This window comes from Haliotis asinina, chromosome 7, assembly GCF_037392515.1.
Source record: "Haliotis asinina isolate JCU_RB_2024 chromosome 7, JCU_Hal_asi_v2, whole genome shotgun sequence".
NCBI lineage: Eukaryota > Metazoa > Mollusca > Gastropoda > Lepetellida > Haliotidae > Haliotis > Haliotis asinina.
The window spans coordinates 47131740-47152955 of NC_090286.1; the positions used below are offsets into that span (position 1 = coordinate 47131740).

The 21216-nt window shown below is 39.3% G+C and overlaps 1 protein-coding gene across 1 annotated transcript in view; it reads left to right on the top strand.

Moving 5' to 3' along the window:
- The first annotated feature begins 5947 nt into the window (after positions 1-5947).
- Positions 5948-21216, top strand: part of LOC137291554 (atrial natriuretic peptide receptor 1-like) — a 57778-nt gene continuing 42509 nt past the window's right edge. Inside the window, exons 1-2 of the mRNA XM_067822932.1 lie at positions 5948-5986; positions 14305-14413. Of these exons, the coding sequence (XP_067679033.1) occupies positions 5948-5986; positions 14305-14413 (148 nt within the window). The remainder of the gene's footprint in view (positions 5987-14304; positions 14414-21216) is intronic.

A 21216-nucleotide genomic window follows, 5' to 3' on the forward strand; every position in this document is an offset into this window, starting at 1 on the left:
AGTTGGCAGTGCGTTATGTTTTGGTTGCCTCTATTTTTTGCCCAGCAGTTCAAACTATTATCTTTCCAGTCCATGAAACACACGAAAAGTCAGTGTAGAACATAATATGGCCCGAACCTGGCAGTTTTGGGAAGATAACTTACTGAGTGAGTGAGTTTAGTTTTACGCCGCACTCAGCACTATTCCAGCTATATGGTGGCGGTCTATAAATAATCGAGTCTGGACCACACAATCCAGTGATCAACATGAACATCGACCTGCGAGATGGAAACCCGTTGACATGTGTCAACCAAGTCATCGAGTCTGACCACCCAATCCCGTTAGTCGCCTCTTAGGACAAGTCGCCTATTGTGGCAAACATTGAGTGCTGAAGACCTATTCTACCCCGGATCTTCACGATTCGATAACTCATTGAAAGAAAGAATACAATCTCAAGCTAGCAAGACTGCTCTGGGACTGTTTCTTTTTCAGTTTCCCGTATATGAAATCATGTCGGACAGTTCGAAGTCATAATTACCAGGCTTCGTCTTGGATACTGCTGTGTCTCTGATGAAGAGGAATCCCCCGTATGTACACATTTAATATAAATACTCAATAAACCGTGAAACATTATTTAGTTGAATGCCCAGGCCACAATGATATCAGATTTAATTTAAGAAGTGCAGTACGTGTGAAGGAAAGCTAATTTGTTCTCTGTACAAGTTTGGGCCCAAACATATTTTATGGTTCAACTCAGCGGTCAAATTCAAACTTCGTGTCCACATGTGGAAAATATGACACATTTTAAACTTTGATAAATACCTAGATCTGTTTTGACTTTTAAACCATATTAACAGTTTCTCTTTTTTGTGCTGTACTTTTTTTTGAGTGATGACTTAGTTTTCAGAAATAAAATATTAATTACTGGAAGTTTTGAAACATACACTATTTCATGAAACAGACTGGGTTATCATTTTATTTGCATCATTGGTTTTTGTTTAAAGATCCAAGTCACCGTTACACCCTAGTACCATACCATCCCATTCATAGATTAAAGGAAATGATAATGGTCACGCGCGTGGTCCGAGAAACAGTTAGAAAACCTCAGATAAACTAACATTGCATACAGAAAAATTACAGTGAGTGGGTGAGTGAATTAGATTTCAGCAAAATACCGGCAATGCATCTGGGAAGCCCACAACAGGGAATTGACATGGGATTTGAGCACGGGCCTTCGGCATGACAAGTAAACGCTTCCACTGCTTTACTAAGCGAATGCTTTAATCACCACGGCAATATCTACGCCATATCACATAGAAAACGACAACGCAAAAAGATTACATACAAAATGCTGTGAAGATTGTTCACAGAAGTCCTACGGCGTAGACAACATCAACATCAAAGGACTGTCGACAAAATAGCTGTGAAAATGGTCCGCCAAAATCCTACAGCATAGAAAACGTAATCACTGAAAGACTGTCCACATAAAAGCTGTGAAAATGGTTCACCAAAGTCCTACAGCATAGAAAACGTAAACGCTGGAAGATTGTCCTCATAAACGCTGTGAAAATGGTCCACCGAAATCCTACAGCATAGAAAAAGTGAACACTAAAAGATTGTCCACAAAATAGCTCTGAAAATGGTCCACCGAAATCCTACAGCATAGAAAAAGTGAACACTAAAAGATTGTCCACAAAATAGCTCTGAAAATGGTCCACCGAAATCCTACAGCATAGAAAAAGTGAACACTAAAAGATTGTCCACAAAATAGCTCTGAAAATGGTCCACCGAAATCCTACAGCATAGAAAAAGTGAACACTAAAAGATTGTCAACAAAATAGCTCTGAAAATGGACCACCGAATTCCCACAGCACGGAAAACACCAGGTGTTCACATACTTCTTGAATCACCACAGAAGTTCACCTCAGCCGGCATAAACATAAGAGGAAAATACTTACGGGATTGAAATCTGTTTCTTTGACATTTCTTCCCTGGAACTCTTCTTCCACAACAATGACCTATGTTGGCTGAATAAACATTGTATGAACCTGCTTTGTTTTTGTAGTATTTATAAATATGGGAGAACAGTCTACCTGATGGAGGGGAGAGAGCTAGTAATTGAAAAAATTAATTTCACTGGATTCAAATTGTGCATTCAGAGGATAGTCAAAGTGGGAGTAGTCATAATGGGAGTGAACCATGACATGTATTCGTTTACTTACGCAGGTTGCAACTTAGTGATGTGAAAAACTGATTGATTAACAATACTACTTGAGTGAGGTCAATCATCTCTCATTAGTTGACTGACGGTATCGATCTGTTGTTTAGACACGTGAAGATCGGGTTTACAACTGAAGTTGACCAAGAAACCAGTGACTATCGCAAAATGCAACTAAAGCTCGATGACCCTTTTGATATATGTCTTCGTATTCCAATTGCGAAGATCTATGCTCATAACACCAATCACTTGTTGTTACAACCATACTCCAATTGCAGGCAACCATCGTATATATCAGAGTACAGTGTGGAACATTTGATAATAAGAATACAACAATGGGTATGTTTGTTTTCTAAAATGACGCCATCACTTTCTGAAAGAAACAATACCCTGGAAGAACTCTCCTCACTATATATCTGAATAAATGCGACTGACAGCATTTCCAAAATCATGACTCGAAAAAGGTGTAGCTCACAGACGTCGTCAAAACGATAAATCAGTTATTATCCACGAAGGTTTTGTATCTTTCGTAGGGGTTTAAATGATGTTTAGAGTTTAACGTTCATGTAACACAACCAAAACAAGTAACGATTGGATGTTGTGTGTCTAGAGTGTATAAATAGAACACCATTCACATGGCAAGGTTGAAATAGCATGGGGATAACTGCCTACACAAAACGTTCCTGATCCCTTGAGCAATTGGAAGCGACGTATTTGTCAACGGAAAACGTGCACAAGGCCGGAGTGTTCCGCGTTTGCATCAACAAATTAATTTGTTTCCATTCAACCCCTTATGTTTCAGTCCCCAGGGAAAATATAATTGCATACGGAACCAGTTTGTACAGTCAATCATTTGTAAGGTTTTGTGCTCTTTGTTAGGGTCATTCGTGTGCTAAGTAATCATACAAACTAACCGATTGACGACTATTCTATCAAGTGTCGCACAGTCCAAGTGAACCAAACAACGATCACCAGAACGATAGAATATCGTTTCACTATATACTACAAATGTTTCGTTCTTTTATATGGTAATAGAACCATCCTTTTGTCTAAGAGCGTACGTATTATTCACAGATGGAAGTTCAGAATGGGCGATGAAAGACAATGGTCAATTAATAAACACACAGGACAGCACTGCCTTCCCCTTCTCCATCTCCCTGTGCAGAAAAGTTTCGTAAAACGTAAGATTTTCAACGTCTTGTCATATTTTTGAGAGAAGAGTTTTTTTAATACAAACAGACTGTCACAGGAAAACGTTCTTTTGGACCTATTTTCGTAGAAAGCCATCAGTGTACCGTTCAGAGAGAACCGCGACAAAAATCTCATCCAATTGTACCGTAGAACCTATTAAGGTAGATATTATACAACTTTTTTCCCATTCTGTATACATGTATTAAATAACGGTTTCTATGTCATTAAGGACTTGCACGAGAAACCGCCCTGTGGACACACTGCTAGAGGTATAGAATAAATGAGTACTACAAATAATAGATTACGTTACACGGGTTGCAATGCAAATACACATGCAAGTAATCGCCGTGTGCTAAATTTTACAATTTGTGTTGAGGCAAGTAACATCTCTGGGGACATATGTATCACAGGATGATCGATACTCAAAAATCCCACAAAACCGTAATTAATCTGTGTTATAGGACCTGTAACATTATCAGTTTACTGACATTCAAATGTTTCATTTAACCGTATCACTGACATGTCCTTTATGGAATGAGGTATTTAGCTGAAGCTCTAGCGCATCTGACTGTAACATTGACACACAGGTTGTTGTATTAACTACTCGGTGCTCTCCTGAAAGTGATGGTTACGGAAATAGAAAGAAGTATCAAATGGTGGTAATGAATGGATAATAATACGCACTTTTGAAACATATCAAACAATGAGTTTACCTGTGCACACGACCAAGAAAGACAAATGTATTTAGTCAACAAATGAACGTCTGAGAAAGCCTGATCTGTGCTGGTTCTTCCCTCCACAATTGGTAAGCAAATTCAGTAGCAGTAGTTCATCCTCAGTCAATCTTCTAACGGCAAGAATTCTTATTTCGGCCAAGGTAGAGAGTTGCCATGGGCATGACGCAAACATCAGCCGATCATCCAGCTAGATTTCGGTATAAACACGACTGACGTGTGGCTCACATGTGTCGATTTGTTTACCAGTTTTAAAACACGCGCTCGGTGTGTATGGATGGTTGTCTGGTCAGAAACATGATTTCCAGTTCCCCGGGACAAGTAAACATTAACTTGATTGGCAGTCTTGACAGTGATTTGATTAGTGTTTGGACACAATTTCTTAAAGTATGGTTTCTGTTTTATCGATCTCTGACCTGGGCTATCGACCTACGACACCCTGTGCAGGGACGATCATAAACATTTCTCGTTTACGGAAATCCGTTCCCAACTTCTGCAAATCGCAAACTAAGAATATTACATTATTACAATATGCGTTTCATTCAACAGCTCCTCATTTAATTGTGTCATGTAAAGCAACTCCTCTTCAATATGGACACTGCTATAGTATGGACACTGCTTACAATTTGAATATATAATTATAATTTACTTTGAAACAATTCATAATTAGGACTAGTGTTGTTAATATTAGACTGCTGATGCATGCAATGACATGACGTTTAAGTTGGAGCTCCAGTGAAGGGGACGTTCAGTTTTGTGGTCCGTAGACGGGCAGCATATAGTATCGTGAATATGAACTGGGATGATAATCATGAGCAATAAATACCACGGGCAGATGTGCCAAAAACATTCACTTTGGGATGTCGCTACGATCACCTCAACGACGAACATCTGTAACGTGAAAAATGTCCTTTTGAAAGTGAAAGGTGTTTAGTTCGGATGTTCTAATTTTTATTCCCTTATGGGTAGAAAAAGCTGAGATTTATAAAATTCAAAAGCTTCATAATTTCGTGGATAATTCTCGTATTTGTATCGATGTTGCGTTAGGACGCACGGGGTATTGACATCTATAACTGAGATTACTTTTTAGCAACATAACTGCAAAACATGGACCCATTACTCCACCCTGTGTTATTGTTTAATGTAGAAGGTGTCACCTACTGCATCACTAAATACGCCAAAGGACCGGGTTCGATGCCCATATAAGTACAATGCCTGCCTCCTCTATTCAGCCCCCGCAGTGGTATTGCTGAAATTCAGTATAATACTACGCAAAATCCAACTCAATCACTTGAACAATTTCTAATATCGGTTTCAGTCCTAACTCAACAGAGACTTGTATCCTGTGTTTCAACGTGTGCATGGTGACGTAGTGTATTGCTGCCGGAAGGAATGCATATATCTGCACACTTACATATTAGTGGAATTATTGAGGTTCGATCTAATCCAACGGGAAGACCGTCTTTCTAACAAATTCCCTGCCAATCCATCACCGCTCCAGAACAGACACCTTAATTACTCTCTGTCCAACGATCAATGCCCTCGATCAGCCTTCCCCGCTCAGGTGGGACTTACCTACCTGGAACACGACATACCAGCGCTGGAGCTGGGTGCAAACGGTAGCAGGCCAATCATTTAAAGCGGACTGGTCTTTCCCTCGAGGATTAGAGCTTTCGGGAAATCAGGTGTTGACCACCACCAGCGGAGAGAGTAAACGTCACAGTTGATGCATGACGTGTGGATATTAACAGATTAACTCAGTCGTCTTAACTCATTGACCACTTACGATGTGAACCACCAACCTTTCCAGAACCCAGACCAACGTATGGCAGCGTCGCGGATATACACATTACTGACGTATCTGGTGAGTAATTACTTGTTTTAGGTTTTAAACATTTCGCTTTTTGGAGTATACACTCTACAATGCCCACAATGACATTGTTGTACCCCAAAATGATGATGCTAGAATATTGGATAGACCTTTGTACATGGTGATGTAAATATGTTTGATTACTTACTGTTCTCATGTGATACAACTGAAATGATATACACTGACCCAACAAAACTCACACTTCTTGTAGTGAAACTGCATGTGGTCAAATGAGAAATATCTAAAAAGACGTAACAACGCACACGCTCCTGGCATAACCTTTGTTAAAGTGAGTGGTTGAAGGTTTGACGCCACATGACTAAGCATCACTACATGTTGTTCACAATGAAAACATTAGTACACAATCATATCTTGAAACTATATGTCAATTAGGACGCTACAGCGCTACACTGAATGATATGATGGAATTATGAATTCATGTTTAATTTTATATAGATTCTGAATGGCTTAAATCAGAATACTGACTTCCATATTTGGTGAATGGTTTACTGTATATGCACATTAGGGCACCTGTTAGAATGATATAGTAGAGCGATAGTGTAATTAGTACTTGTTATTTATTGGCGGCAGAGTAGCATAGTACCTAAAGCCTTCGCTCGTCAAGCCAAAGACCCCGGTTCGATTCCCCACGTGGGTACAATGTGTAGAGTGCATGTCTGGTGTCCCCGTTGTGATATTGCTGGAATATTGCTTAAAGCGACATAAAACCAACTCACTCACTACTTGTCATTTAACTGATCGATCATATTTGCGATACACATACATGTACAATGTACCGAATAGTGACTGTCAATGTACACGATCCGTTTAGAGTACAAACAGCCACACGTACGTACATCTTTATATTAGTGACAATACGTTCGTGTTTTCTTCCCACTGCAAACCCGTGAAGGTCATCGGGTAGAATAGGCCTTCAGCAACCCATGCTTGCCATAAAAGGCGACTCAGCTTGTCGTAAGAGGCGACTGACGGGATCGGGTGGTCAGGCTCGCTGACTTGGTTAGCACATGTCATCGCTTCCCAATTACGCAGATCGATGCTCATGTTGTTGATCACTGGATTGTCTGGTCCAGACTCGATTATTTACAGACCACCGCCATATAGCTGGAATATTGCTGAGTGCGGCGTAAAACTAAAACTCACTCACTCACTCCCCACTGCAGCTCCACTGACCACAAGGAAGTCACGCACCGTTCACTCCGCATGCATACCAGTAATACATATGTTGTTGGTGCTATTGTCCTTCATGAACAAGATGGAAGTTATCGACAATTACCGTAGTTTGCTGGGCCATTTAAGGCTTAATCTGTTTTGATCCGAGTGCGTCCTTACTAACTCCCTTAGAGTGAAATACGCCCCGAGGCTGTAGCAGGATCACTTAATACCGTAAACTATATGTAAGTATGTTTACTGTGAACGCTGAAAGCTATTAGACACTCTTGCAACCATTAAGCTCTTTAAGAGCAATGTTTGATTCCCTGTCAACAGTTTCAAATTTAGAAACTGTACTATTTTGTAGCTATTAGGCATTATAAGAAAGCGCAAGATTGATGTTGTCGTCGAGAGATGAGTAGTGTTGGTGCTGTTTAGCAACATTCGCGTATTTCAAAATTATCACCTACCTTTCATTATTTCTTTTTGCAAAAGGTTTTTGTGTGCTGGCGATTACGTGCCTGATTCTGAGGATGTGGGTTCGAATCCCGGATGGGACTCAATCCAGCATAAGTACCCAAATCTGTACTTTACTGAGAAAGTGTAATCCGAAACATAACACATGTTAAAAAGGTTTCATGAATCGCGGTAATTGTAATTTGTTTTTTAATTAGATCTACATAATTTTATGGAGTAAGTGAGTGAGTAAATTGGATTTTACACAACCGCTTTTAGTAATAATCCAGCAACATCAAATGAAATGTAACTAGACATTAATATGGTGCTACATATCCAGAGTCTTTTCATGTGTTCTTATTAGAATGCTCGTTTGAAGAGGATGGTTTTGAGACAAGGTCGAAAACTGGTGATATTTACCGATCTTCTGACATTTTCAGGTAATCCATTCCAGAGTACAGCACCCGCTCTGCTAAATGTTCTGTGCCCGTATGTTGCGGTTCGGACAGATCGAACATGTAATTTTTGATGATTAGCAGATCTGAGTGACCTTCTAGGCTTGTGATTCCTTCCATGTAGATTAGTTCCTCGAGCAGAATGACGCAAGTCCATTAATGGTCTTGTAAACAAACACTAGATGTTTGAATACAACTCTGTCTTTAACAGGGTGCCAGTATAAGTCCTCATACGTGCACATACATAATTATGTGCGCGTGTTAAGAGCCTGGTAGCTGAGGTTTGAACACTCTGTAACTTGTCCACGTACTGCTGGTGTATTCCATAGAGTAGACTGTTGCAGTAGTCTTGACATGATGGCACTAATGCATGGGTTAGGCAATTTGCTGATGGTGTGTCCATGTCCCAGCTGATTTGTCTGATGTTCCTTAGGTGGAAAGTTGCAGATTTACAGATGTAACTAGTGTGCTTTTCATGCTTAATGTGGAGTTAAAGACGACCCCTAGATTTCGAGCATGGCTTTCTGGCGGAACAACTGTGTCTCCAATTTGAACTACAGGAACCTTTGATTTAGTCTGTTTGGAGCTGATGATGAGAATGTCACTTTTGTTGTTCTTCAGTGTCAGAAAAGTACTGCTCATCCAGCATTTGACCTCAGCTATGCTTGTTATTGTCTGCAGGGTATTCTGTACAGAGGGTGCGGTTGGTAGCTTGAATCTGAGATATAGATGAGTGTCAACAGCACAGAGCTTATAACTAAAATTGTGGGCTCGGGCTATATCACCAACGGGTATGATATATACAGTGAACAGTATTGGGCTCACGACTGAGCCTTGTGACACCCCAAAACGAAAATCTCTGTCCTCAGACCTTGCCCCATTGATGATAACTGATTGCTTGTGTGCTTTGAGTTACGACTAAAACCATGATGGCGTATCGCCAGTGACTCCATGACGTAACTGTAGCATTCACAAGAGAGTGGAATGGTCTATTGCGTCGAATTCTAAGACAACAAGAATTGCCGCTCCCTTGGAATCAACAGCATGCAGAAGGTCATTCTGCACAAGCAGCAAAGCTGTTTCTGTGCTGTGACCTATTTTGTATGCGGACAACATGATATTACCGAGATTTTTGAGCTGGAGATGTTGGTTCATTTGATAGCTACAACACGCTCAATCACTTTGGAAGTGAGTGGCCATATCAATGAGGTAGCGACACCACAAGTGGGCTTCACAGACTGTGGCCACATGGGGACTCGATCCCGGGATCTTTGGCGTGACGAGCAAACGCTTTAACCACTCGGCTACCCTACTGTCCATCTCAAAGTAAAGACACATCGCCTTTATGTTTCTAATCGACACACCAGTATTCATTTACCGATCTCAATCTTGCCATTGTTATTCCATTCGTGGAGGTAAACGCTGTAAACAAAACACTGGACGAGAGTAGTTTATCAAGCTGATAGTTTACGCGAACTCTTAGTGTATTACATAACCAATATTTTATCGTACTGTCCAATAAATTTATAAGAGATAAGTGTCTCAGACAAGCACCCGTTTCTTCAACTGCACTCAAGCTGCAATCCATTGTAAATGCTGTCTATAAAACATTTATATTATATTCTCTTATGTCCCCTTAGTTGATATCGAGGTAATGCGCTGTGATTGTGTACGTGTGTATGTGTGTGTGTGTGTGTGTGTGTGTGTGTGTGTGTGTGTGTGTGTGTGTGCATGCGTTCGAAGACCACTGCGTTTTTTAGTGCCATGGCGTAGCTAACATGGACAACCCCCAAGGTCTGTATTCCGAGCAGACCACTCCTTGCTCTACCCACGAAAAGACGAATCGTTAACGTCTTATGCCGTTATCGAGGGTTGACCCGCCCACCTTCCACTTTATCTATTAGACCACGGTCACGGCGAGTGATTATCAAAGAGCAATAAATAATGATGCGTAGAACAGACACTTTTAGGTAAGCGATAAAGGCAATCAATGAGATGTTTTAGCGACAGAGATGGTCCATTTAAGAAGAGAGACTTGAACTTGTGTATGCTTCATTGCTCCATTTTGTAGCATATGTCGAACTTGCCCCAAACCAGACATGCTGACATGAACGTCATCATCAGAAACACCGTAGTTGCACCAGTAAATGCGCCAGACTGTCATTTAGTACGACATGGTCGAGACTTCCAATTAAAGTTGCCAATGAACCTGTGGTGATTACGTGTTCAGCTGTCAATAATCGATTCGTCTCTCACTTAAATCAGATTATAATTATGTGTCTAGGTATACTGAAGATTATAAGGTAATTCATATGGGCACAATTTCCTCATTAGCAGATATCTTGTCTTACATGTCTTCATAACAACGATACAACAAATATGTCTTTGGAACTGAAATACCTTCAGGATGTATATCTATAGCCAGCCGAATTGACCTGGGAGAACCAGGGTAAAGATGTTATGATTCCGGATACTTTTTAGAACCATATCTAATTTTATCAACTGACTGATCTTAACCCAGATAACAGTTTTGTTACATATCTAATTTTATCAACTGACTGATCTTAACCCAGATAACAGTTTTGTTACATATCTAATTTTATCAACTGACTGATCTTAACCCAGATAACAGTTTTGTTTTGCATAGATTCGAGTAACACTGAATGCACTCATTGGTGTTATATCTTGTTTAATCTTACAGTTTGTAACCTTCGCATCCTTTCGGGATGTGGAAAGAAGTCATCTGATCGAACCCCATCCTAATTATTTCGTTATGATCTTTGAAATATTGCTAAAATATACAAAACACACACTTATAACGATGTAAGAATCTACATCGAAACGTCTCTCAACGTAAGAAGAAGTTGTAATCCATAACGTTGTACGAGTCATTCTTGACTCACCTGTGACCATTAAACAAGTAAACGCACACTTCTTCAGCGCATCATAAACACAACATGGACGTATACATGCAGTGCTTGTTCATTACATTTATCAGCTACTGCTAAGTGCACATTCGTCCGGTTTCTCCCTCTGACCATATTTGTAACGACAAGCGAAAATAATGAGTTCAAACGAATTGCCTCGCGGAACAGTGAAGGACGATCTGTAATGAAAACACTGTCGACTCACATAAGCCGACCATGTGTAAGATCATACGCCGAGCACGCTCCGTCTACAATACATAATACAGCGACTATTGTTTGAAATAAGATACAGACCAAGCACTTACTCACGGAAGCCTACTAATGTCATCTAAAGAGCCTACAATGCTGTATTAATGGAACAAGTGATGGGAAAGACAATTGTGTTCTATGAATCGTGCTGGCATTATTGTCCATTTGGAAGCTTTACATACATGCACGGTGTGCGTTTATAACGGGATATTCTCCTATAAACTCTGCAGACGTGAATGTCTGCAACTACTTTAGAGAGAATCAAAGACCAAGCTAATTTATCATTCATGGACTTCTGAAAGGGTGTCGTTTTATAAGGCAATAATGTACGTTGCCAGCTATAAGTCTTCAGTTCCACCCATTCGGGACAGATATAACGGATCTTATAAATGGGTTAGAAAACGAGTTGATATGATCATATGGTTGGTTATTCACACACCCAGTAAAGAACACGTACCTAACTTATAAAGATCTTACGAATGCTTTAACTTTGATGCTCGCAATGGCAATCATTTATTCCTCTTTCGGTCCAGAGCCATAAAATGAATGTGCTCAAATAGTATAATGTACACATATGCTGTCATAATTAATATGTTGTCCATCTTTAACATTTTATACGCTCATTTTGCCAGCGTTATTATCATTTCATATTATTTGCATAAACAGATGGATCCAATTTAATAAAGTAAATTGTTGTTTACCGCTATCAATTCTAGAACAGAGCTTTCATTGACTGAATACAAAACATTATCCTCATCAAGAACTCTATTTAGACCTGTCCAAATTTTCTGAAAGACCAACGTTTTGTAACCACTTTCATTTTCATGCAGTGCCTAAAGAATCGTGTGCTAACAAGGTGGTGTTTTGATTATTATTGTAGGGTTTTGTTAACATGTTTTTCAACCCAAATTGACAGTTATTGCCAACATCAGTGTGTATTCTGATGAGAAAGCATGTCTGAAAACACATCTAGAAACGCAGATGCTGTAAAGGGGTCCGTATGACGTACATGAAAATGGAAACCAATGAAAACCCAATGAAAACGAGTCCTAAAAAAAATTGTTTCAACATAATCATCATGAAACGACTTACGAGAATCAAACCTTAGGACAACTGCATGTTGTATCATGATACTAACAACATCCAAGACCGCCCAATAATAGCCCGGACCAAACCATTCCGGCTCACAACAGACCCATTAGTGTCAAAACAATGCGTCGACGTTTTCGCAAAAGAAAAATCTGCTGTTACACAGCATGCCGTGGCCCTGTCGTCATCGTTCGACATCACCTACACCGACTGCAACGGGCAACTCAGCATCGGCAGTGGCGTTATCGAAAATGTAGAACTGAGTATTTTTCTGCTGAAAACCGTGTCTTCGAGTCCGATTAAACCGATGGCTTTGCAGTTTGTTCCAGCATCATGGTGTGGGGTGCAATCGGTGTGAACCAGAGAGTGTTCGCCCCGGCCCTATGGTGTTCCAAAACCTCGGTCCAGGGTGACAGGTGCTCTCTATATTGACATAAATCATAAGGCTCCACACTGTACCACAATAGACGTCACAGAAATCACATCTCTCAGCGAGACAACGGTCATGCCCACACTGAAAGAGCAACGCTGGACTTCCTAAGACAATGTGGCCTCCAAACCCTGCAATGGCGCGCACACACTCCGGATTTAAGTGCAGAGACCACCTTTGGAGCGAGATTAAAAGAAGACTGAATAACCTCCAGCGAATGCCGACAACTGCTGCTGCACTCGATCAGTCATTTCGCAGAGTATGGGCTCAAGTGCCTGTGACCATCCACTAATTCATTCCATGTACAAGCGATGCGACGCCATCATCGATGTTCACGGAGGTCAAACATGATACTGACTTTAATGTGTCCTAATGGCATAATTTCTGGTGATATTTGAATGTGTGAACTGTAAAAAGTACTGTGAGTCCCGAAAATGCGTTAACCGTAATTGTAAATGTTGAACTGAATCCACCTTTTTGGTTGTTTATTAGAGCGAATTAAAGTGTGTGATTTAGGAAATTTCTATCGGCGTGGCGTTTCTTTTGCATTTCAGTATATTACCAGAGTTTCGGGTAGCTGATAATCAGTCCTTCTTCCACTTGCATTATTGTAAGCACGACACCGTTTAAATGAACAGAAAGGGCTGACAGAGAAAGGAACTCTTAGCGAGCCCAGTGTTGTACCACAATGATGAAGTTGCCAATATAGTTGCATCTCAAAAGAGAATCTACTTCAGTCACAGTGCACACGTGTTACACATTCAGAGTTGCTGTGAGTAACCAACATGTTATTTCCAGGTTCTGAAATGTGCACATATCGTGAAGCTCACACCTTGTTCTTTGGTATTCAAATTGAACATCATCATATTTGATTCAAATATTTTATTTGCTGGTTATCGCAGACTTACATATCCATTCCAATTGCTACAAATCTATGTGTAAATTTTCGTTTTAAGACAACATAAAAAGATTGCGAAGAGACGAAAAAGAAACATATTATTGACCAAATACACTCGATTCTCGATTATCAGGATCAGGTATGTGTTGAGCATTATTCACTTACTCAATACATCACTCATTGATTTTTGGAGTGAGTATTAATATTACTGACGTTGATAAAATAACGTTAGTTTACCGTGTATTTTGCCTTCCTCACTGTCTATTTTCAAATAACAACTACGACTCAACAGTTGACGGTTCTTTACAAAATGGTCATGGCATGACTTCAAGTTTATATAATTCAGAACAATATAGCAGTTTCATACCTTCACATTCTCGTATTCTACTAGAACAAACAATAAAACAGCAAGGACGACAGAAACATATTCCTATCATCGCTACTGAACCAATGGGGGTTAGGGTCAGTTATAAGCTCAGATCCTCCAAGCACGACTCCCCGAAATTGCATCTCTCCCTTAACTATTTATAATGGAGTTTTTCTGAAACCTACAGTGAACGTGTTCCATCAGCTGAAATTGACACAATTTACTTTCACTAAATAATAGTAAAATGCCATGGTACTTCTTATTTCAGATACTCTCGAGTCATGTACGCTGTTGGCATGACCTGACTAATACTGATTACCACTGCTGGCCAATCGCAGCTAACGCTGACAACCCAACACCGTTTGCATCATGTCCAGGTGAGATACATGCATTCTCCAGCGACAAATCAGCTACATTAAAAGACTATTCAGATTGAACTGCAATATGAGATCCTTCCGTTCTACATCATTAGTACAAAATAATGTACTACCTAAACCATCTACGTGAAATCGAACTGGGATACATTAACGCAAGTTAATGCGGTCATTAAGGCGGCATGTCCTGCGTTTCATGTAGCATGTCAATGCACGACGCAATTAATGTTAATGGTGTTGTATTGTAATTATGAGACATTATGTCTGAAGTCGCGAACAACTGTTCACTATTTGTGGTCACTCACAATCACATTACCGGATTCGAACAACGAACTATATTTTCAGCAGACATGTCATATGATTATAAAATTAGTGTTTTCGCTTTTCTTGAGTTGCGACATTGTCACGATAAATAAAGCCAAAGACCGACAGATAACAGAGCAATGACCTGCCTGATCGCTACACTGTAGGAAAAAACATAACTGCATGGTTATCGTGGCAGAATATGTTCCAGCACCCGATGTTTGTGAAAGTCAAAGACTACCCTGCAGGCTTGCTTATTCTGGGCCAACATGTCCAGATACGTTTGACCATTGCTAAGTCAATCTACCGCTGGTCTGCCTTCTCCGAGCTCATCTATTTCGAACTGATCTGAGCGCAAAACAATATTTACACACTTCGCAATTATAACAACCGTTATGCTGTTATAGAGCTGATCACGAAATCTTTCATTCAAAAATCAAATGCACACCAAAACAATACTTGGTTTCTCTTTAAACGTGTTAATGAAAACAAACCCCGATGTATGTTGTCATGAAAACGCATCGTTCGAACACTTAATTTGTGAACACGAGTCCATTTACCCCAAATGAATGTTCGTTGTCTTCCATTATATACCAGGTGTGTCTGATTTGGATGAAATGCCAATTTCGCTTAATCACCAGTCGATTAACCGAAAAAATATACATTATATGATTAGCATAGTGTGTACGTGAGCGGCTAACCCCAATTCAAAACACATTAACAAAAGACAATAGTTCTAAATGTGTGGATTCATATAGGCATTGTTCTGCTACCCAGGAAAGCAAACATCCATGTAGTGGTACAACTCTAAGCAGTGACTGCAACATTCCGATAGTCAACTTTCCCTCCGAGCTGTATATAGTTCCAACCTTTGGTCTATACATATCACAACTGTTTGAGTGCAATCGAACATTCGAGCGTCATGCGATCATGGGTACACCACTTTAGGCCCCAGTAAGGTTTCCATAATGTTTCATGGTGGACACGCAGTGATGTATTTGACATACTAGTGATGTTCCTCAAAATACGTGAATAATAATGTTAATGAATAGCATTAATGTTCCAAACAAAGTCAAAGCCACCAATACCTTTGCTGTGCCAGTCGATTTACTATTCCTTTGGAGTATCTGACTGAACAAAACGAGATATCCAGAGTCTTGACCGCCTGAACAGAAGGATCATGTCTGATAACAGAGCACACCACCCTCCTTCATCTCTTAATCGTTTATATATGCTAATCGGTTCTGGAGCATGAGATCTGATTATTGTGAAGGTTCTACACGATAGAATTTTATTGTGTACTTTTGAACATATTTATTTATCGGATGATCCTCTGGTGATGCATGTCAAGACTCATGATGAAAGCGAGGAATATCCCAATTATCTGAAGCATGGACAAGGGTGTTTGACAGAATCTGAGGTTTACTCCAATTCTTAGACGGTACAGCGATGAGAGTAAACCAGTTGAAGTCCTTCAAAACATCTGATCAGAGCCGGTCATTTGTGGATTAGCTTTCTGAGAAGCAATTGCATTGTGTGCACATGCAGTATGTGGAACAGAGCAGCAATCTAACCGCCTCCTCCGCCCGGATGAAGTCCTGCTGGTCTCAAATGTAAAACTGAGGCCTTCCTATTTACTGCTCAGGACCAGTCACTTAACTAACCGCCTAAATGTGATTCAAAACGAAAATATTTCCATAAAATGTGTATTATGCAATGTCTCAGCCATGCTTGTGGTTTTGACTCCGAGGTCTATCCATGGTACGACCTCAACATCCCCAGGGCGTCATGGCAAATGATGCTTTCAAATGTTTGGGGAATAGATCCATATGCAGTCTCAAAATAATTCCAGCCAGCAAACCTGATCTTGTCCTTTTTGGTAAAGCTAATGACTTCATTTAGGTCATTGACTTTTCTGTTCCTTTTGATAGCAACGCGACTGGAAAGGTTAAGGAAAAACATGATAAATGTGTGGAAGTCGTCTTTGATATTTCTTGATTACATTTCAAGTACACCGCCGTCAGGCTCCATGTTCTTCTCGATGCCCTTGGTGTGGTACCTCCTATCTCATTGAGAGTGTCTTGGTTCTCCATCGAGAGCACAGCCCTTCTGACATTCTGCGCAAAGCAGCATTCTGCAGGGTTGGAGAGTCTACATATTCTCCGAAAAGTTCTGGATGGGTTCGACGAGGCGGCGTTTCCTGGGAGAAGTCCCATTTGCTGTCTGGGCTGCGTGTAGAGGGGGCAAGGGCTTTGGGCTGATGGTAAGCCTTATTAGCCTGACTTTGCCAAGATCACCCGAACCCTCTCTTTTCGAGCTCTATGTCTACCTGACCTTTGATGTATACATTCCACGAGGCTTCAAAGTGAAAAGCATGTGCAAATATCGTGCATTTGAAAAGTTGCATTTTGGCGTAAATGTTTGTTTAAAATTAGTAAAATTTGGCAAATTCCTATTATTTATTGAGCTCATGACAATAATGTTTTCAACGTCATGGATCTATTCGATAGTACATCAGTTCGTGTGTAAACAGTACCTTTAAAGACTAGGGGATATTTTGCAAAATGTAATTTAGAACAGTTGCGGGAAGTAAGTGGTTTTATTTTCATCAATGAGTCTAAACTTTTGATAGGAAGTATGTAATGGTTTGGTCTGTGTTTAATCTTTAACGCTATAAACAGGGAACAGATATACAGATATCTGTTAAAAGAGGAACTTCAACTTTTTTGACAATAATTCAAAATGTCCATTTGATCATTTATCACGAGACGTTCAACAAACTGAGCTTTGGTCAGTGTTATTCTATTGGGTAAATGAGTGCTGGGCCTAGAATATCCTGGCTATTGAAGCAATAATGACTACTGTACTTTCGATATTGAAAACAAAGTTCATTTAATGACATTTAAGACAAAATACTTTAGTTATTGATTGTACTAGTCTTTGTACATTTTGCAGTATTAAAATTTGTACGAGCTTTTCTTTACGTATCATATAGTAGTCGAACGGAAAATACAGCTCTGAATCTAAGTCTATTTAAGAAGGGTTGAAAGACATCGTATATGTAAACCTTTAAGTTACATCTAAGACTGAAACTTGTAACGATGTGTACATTGCCGTTGCTACGACTACGCAAATAAGGATTGCCCTGATAACAACTGATTCAGCATAATTTGCACTTTTAATACACACACACACACACACACACACACACACACACACACACACATATATATATATACATATATACATACACAATAATATCCATTAAGAGACATCTTGCAGTTGCAAATCCCATTGAATGATGCTCCTCAATTTATTATTTCTGACAGTCATTATAACACAGACGTATAAATGGCGTTAAAAACTCTAAGCTCAGCTGAATTACTACATCAAATACGCAAACCACTTGTAAAAACTGTTCGGGTCAGTCATCTCGGGTTTGTCTGTTGTCATAACTACAATGACCACCAGTCAATAATCTCGATTCTGACAGTTCTATAGAAAAGTCGGAATATGTACATATCAGAATGTGTTCATGTTTAAGCCAACAGACTTGACACAATCGAATAATGGACGTCACATACGCGCATGTTCCACAGTACGCGAAGTTTACTTCGGTAACATCAGAACATAGAGTAAATCACTCGAGAATATTTACGTATCAATTACGCCTGTTTGTTAATACTAGTTAACAAAAGTTTAACATTGATCTGAACGCCGGGAATAACCTTTTATGATTTTTCATGTTAAAATGTTGGATGCCAAGGATACAAGGATAAGAATCTTCATGTATTTATCAAACAAAATAGTATCCCCAAAGTTGACAGTCAGTAAATAATTAGCATGTATAGTGAAAAGGCCCGGCTAATCAGCTAAGAAAGATGTTATTCGATAAAGATGTCATGGTAACCGATATCACAAAGAATGATGACAGATTGTGACGCAAAAGGACTGTTGTCACTCTTGTCTTGTGAGTTCGAGCATTGTCATGTTGGAAATTAACGTTTGCTCTCAGAGGAGGATTTTGTCTGAATAAGTCATCGCAGAAGCATTTATTTTCATTTTACGAAACAAGTGTACATTGAAAGGTGTACATTTACATTTATGAAGCAGGCTTCGTTCAGCCCTGTTACTATCCAAACCTAAGAATGTATTTAGTAGTGAAGAGTGACGTCTTCAAATTTGACAACCGTATCATCTTACAAACAGGTTAAACAATCAAGACTATATAATTGTCTTTCTATTTTTTCAACATGGATTCACATTTGAACATATACAAAGCAAATCTTCAAAAGGATGATTCCTGGTATGTTATTTACATAATATTATATATCTTGATAGATACAGAAGATGTGATACCTTAAGGGACTTAAAAGAACACTTTACATTGCGATTTATTTTTTCCTTACAACACATAGATCTGAAGATCGATGAATGTAACGCAGCAGAACAGTTTGTTGTTTTATTTAAATTTCAAGGACGTGTATGAAACTAAAGCATTTGGCTTGATTCTGTTTATAAATAAGTGTTTTTGTGCTCGCGATTCATTTGATTTTATGCAGTAGTAAGCGTGAAATGGAATGTCGTATTCTTGAGAGGCATTTAGAAGTTGATATTGCAGTCAAAGGCAAACAATATTGATGACAACTTCTAGTTTATTGCATGTGACAACATTAGCCCAGAAACGTTGTGAAACACAATAAACAAGAAGTTGTCATCCATATTTGCCCTTTATGTCGCAGTATTTGTGACAATGGAAGTCAACCTGTGTGCAAACAATGTAATGTTGCTACAAGTCATGTCTAGTGTAGGTGTTAGTGAAATATCGTGATACCGAATGTGTTTTTCATTAGGTAAAAGAGAAAGGTTAATATTTGCATGATAATGCAGCCACGAAGGTAGATAACTGATGTGTCAGTTTATGAGATAATTGTTTCTTCGTTTGCTTCTTTATGTATTCAGTTCTAGTTACATTCCACAAAAACTGTTTATTTAATAAACTCATTTAATCATTTGATAAACTCTAAATCTTTGTAACGGCACCGCTAGGAGCTCGATGAATTACTGATGACACTGTTTTACAGGATCGTTGTAGCCTAGGGTAGCCAGAGGTTAAAGCGTTCGCTCTACACATCAAAGACCGGGGGCTGATTTAATGCTGCTAGTTATAATTAATGGACATAGCTTTTGTCCTTTTGATGAATCTACCATCTTTCAGTAATTATGACACCAAACTGAAAACTGTAAGGACATATTGAAAATATCCTTTAGCGGACAAAGCCTACAGCAAAGAAAGTAGCCCAATTTACAGGGTATTACTGATATAATTACACGGACTAGTTTATACAAGCAAGACATAGGCGTACCTGGTAAGTGTAACTTGCAACAGAAAGTCCTGATTTGTTGGATCTCATTCTAAGGCGTTTTTCTTTTGAAGAACAGTTGATAGTTACCACCGCTGGACAAGATTAGTTCACCCTTTTTATAACGCTTGATGTCAAAATAAAACACGAGCCTATGATATAGTCGGAACTTTTGTAATAACTTGTCAGGAAGATAGTTTGGGTAGCTTTGTTGTTATGGTGACATCTGCATTAACTTATATATCTGGAAGTTTTACATTTGTAATCTTGTGAATGATCTGATTTATTTAAATCAGAAATAGGGTGTGTTGAAATGGTCAAAGAAACACAACCAAGCTTTAACAGTTTTACACATTCATATTAAATAAATGGTTTTGGTAGCTTATGAACCATGGCGACAGATTATACTCCGAGACAAAACCTTTAGTGACATTGGTGGTTCTCATTAGTAATCTTGTGAATGAAGTTTTCGACGACGTCTACTCGTCCGTGCACGACGTCCAACCCGACGACCAATTCTGAATAGCAGTGAATGTCTGGGATAGCATGGTGGATCGTTTAAGACGCTGTAAGAACTCCGCCAAAATTTCTCCCCGGATATGGATTAATCTTTAACCGACTAATTGTTTAGTGATCACAGGGAGACGAAGGTGCAAGACCTGCATCAACATAAAAGGTGGATCCACTCACTACTGACCGGGAGAACCTGCTTGTGTTGGGACTCCTGTGTATGTGTCTGGTGCGGTGCTCTCAGGGACCGTTGATACTATACCTTTAAACCATAATATCTTTCCATGTAATACTATGTCAGAAACGGCAGTTCAAGACTGCATCTGTAAACTGCGTGTGTGCAACAACAACGTTTGCCTTTGGGTATATCAATAATATTAATAATAATATTTATGTATGTTAATTGAGTACACATTGATTTTGAAAAATCTGTAAGGTTAACCTACAGTTAAAGCATGGTAATTAATCGTTGGGACATTTTTACCTCTAGATCGTTTGTTTATGATGTATATAAAATAATCCGTGTTCAGTCAAACTGTCTTCCACTTGCTTCACTACTCAAATGCGACAATGGGTAGGAAAAATACAATATAGATTAAATATGCCTTTGTAAAGGTTACAATCCTGAAA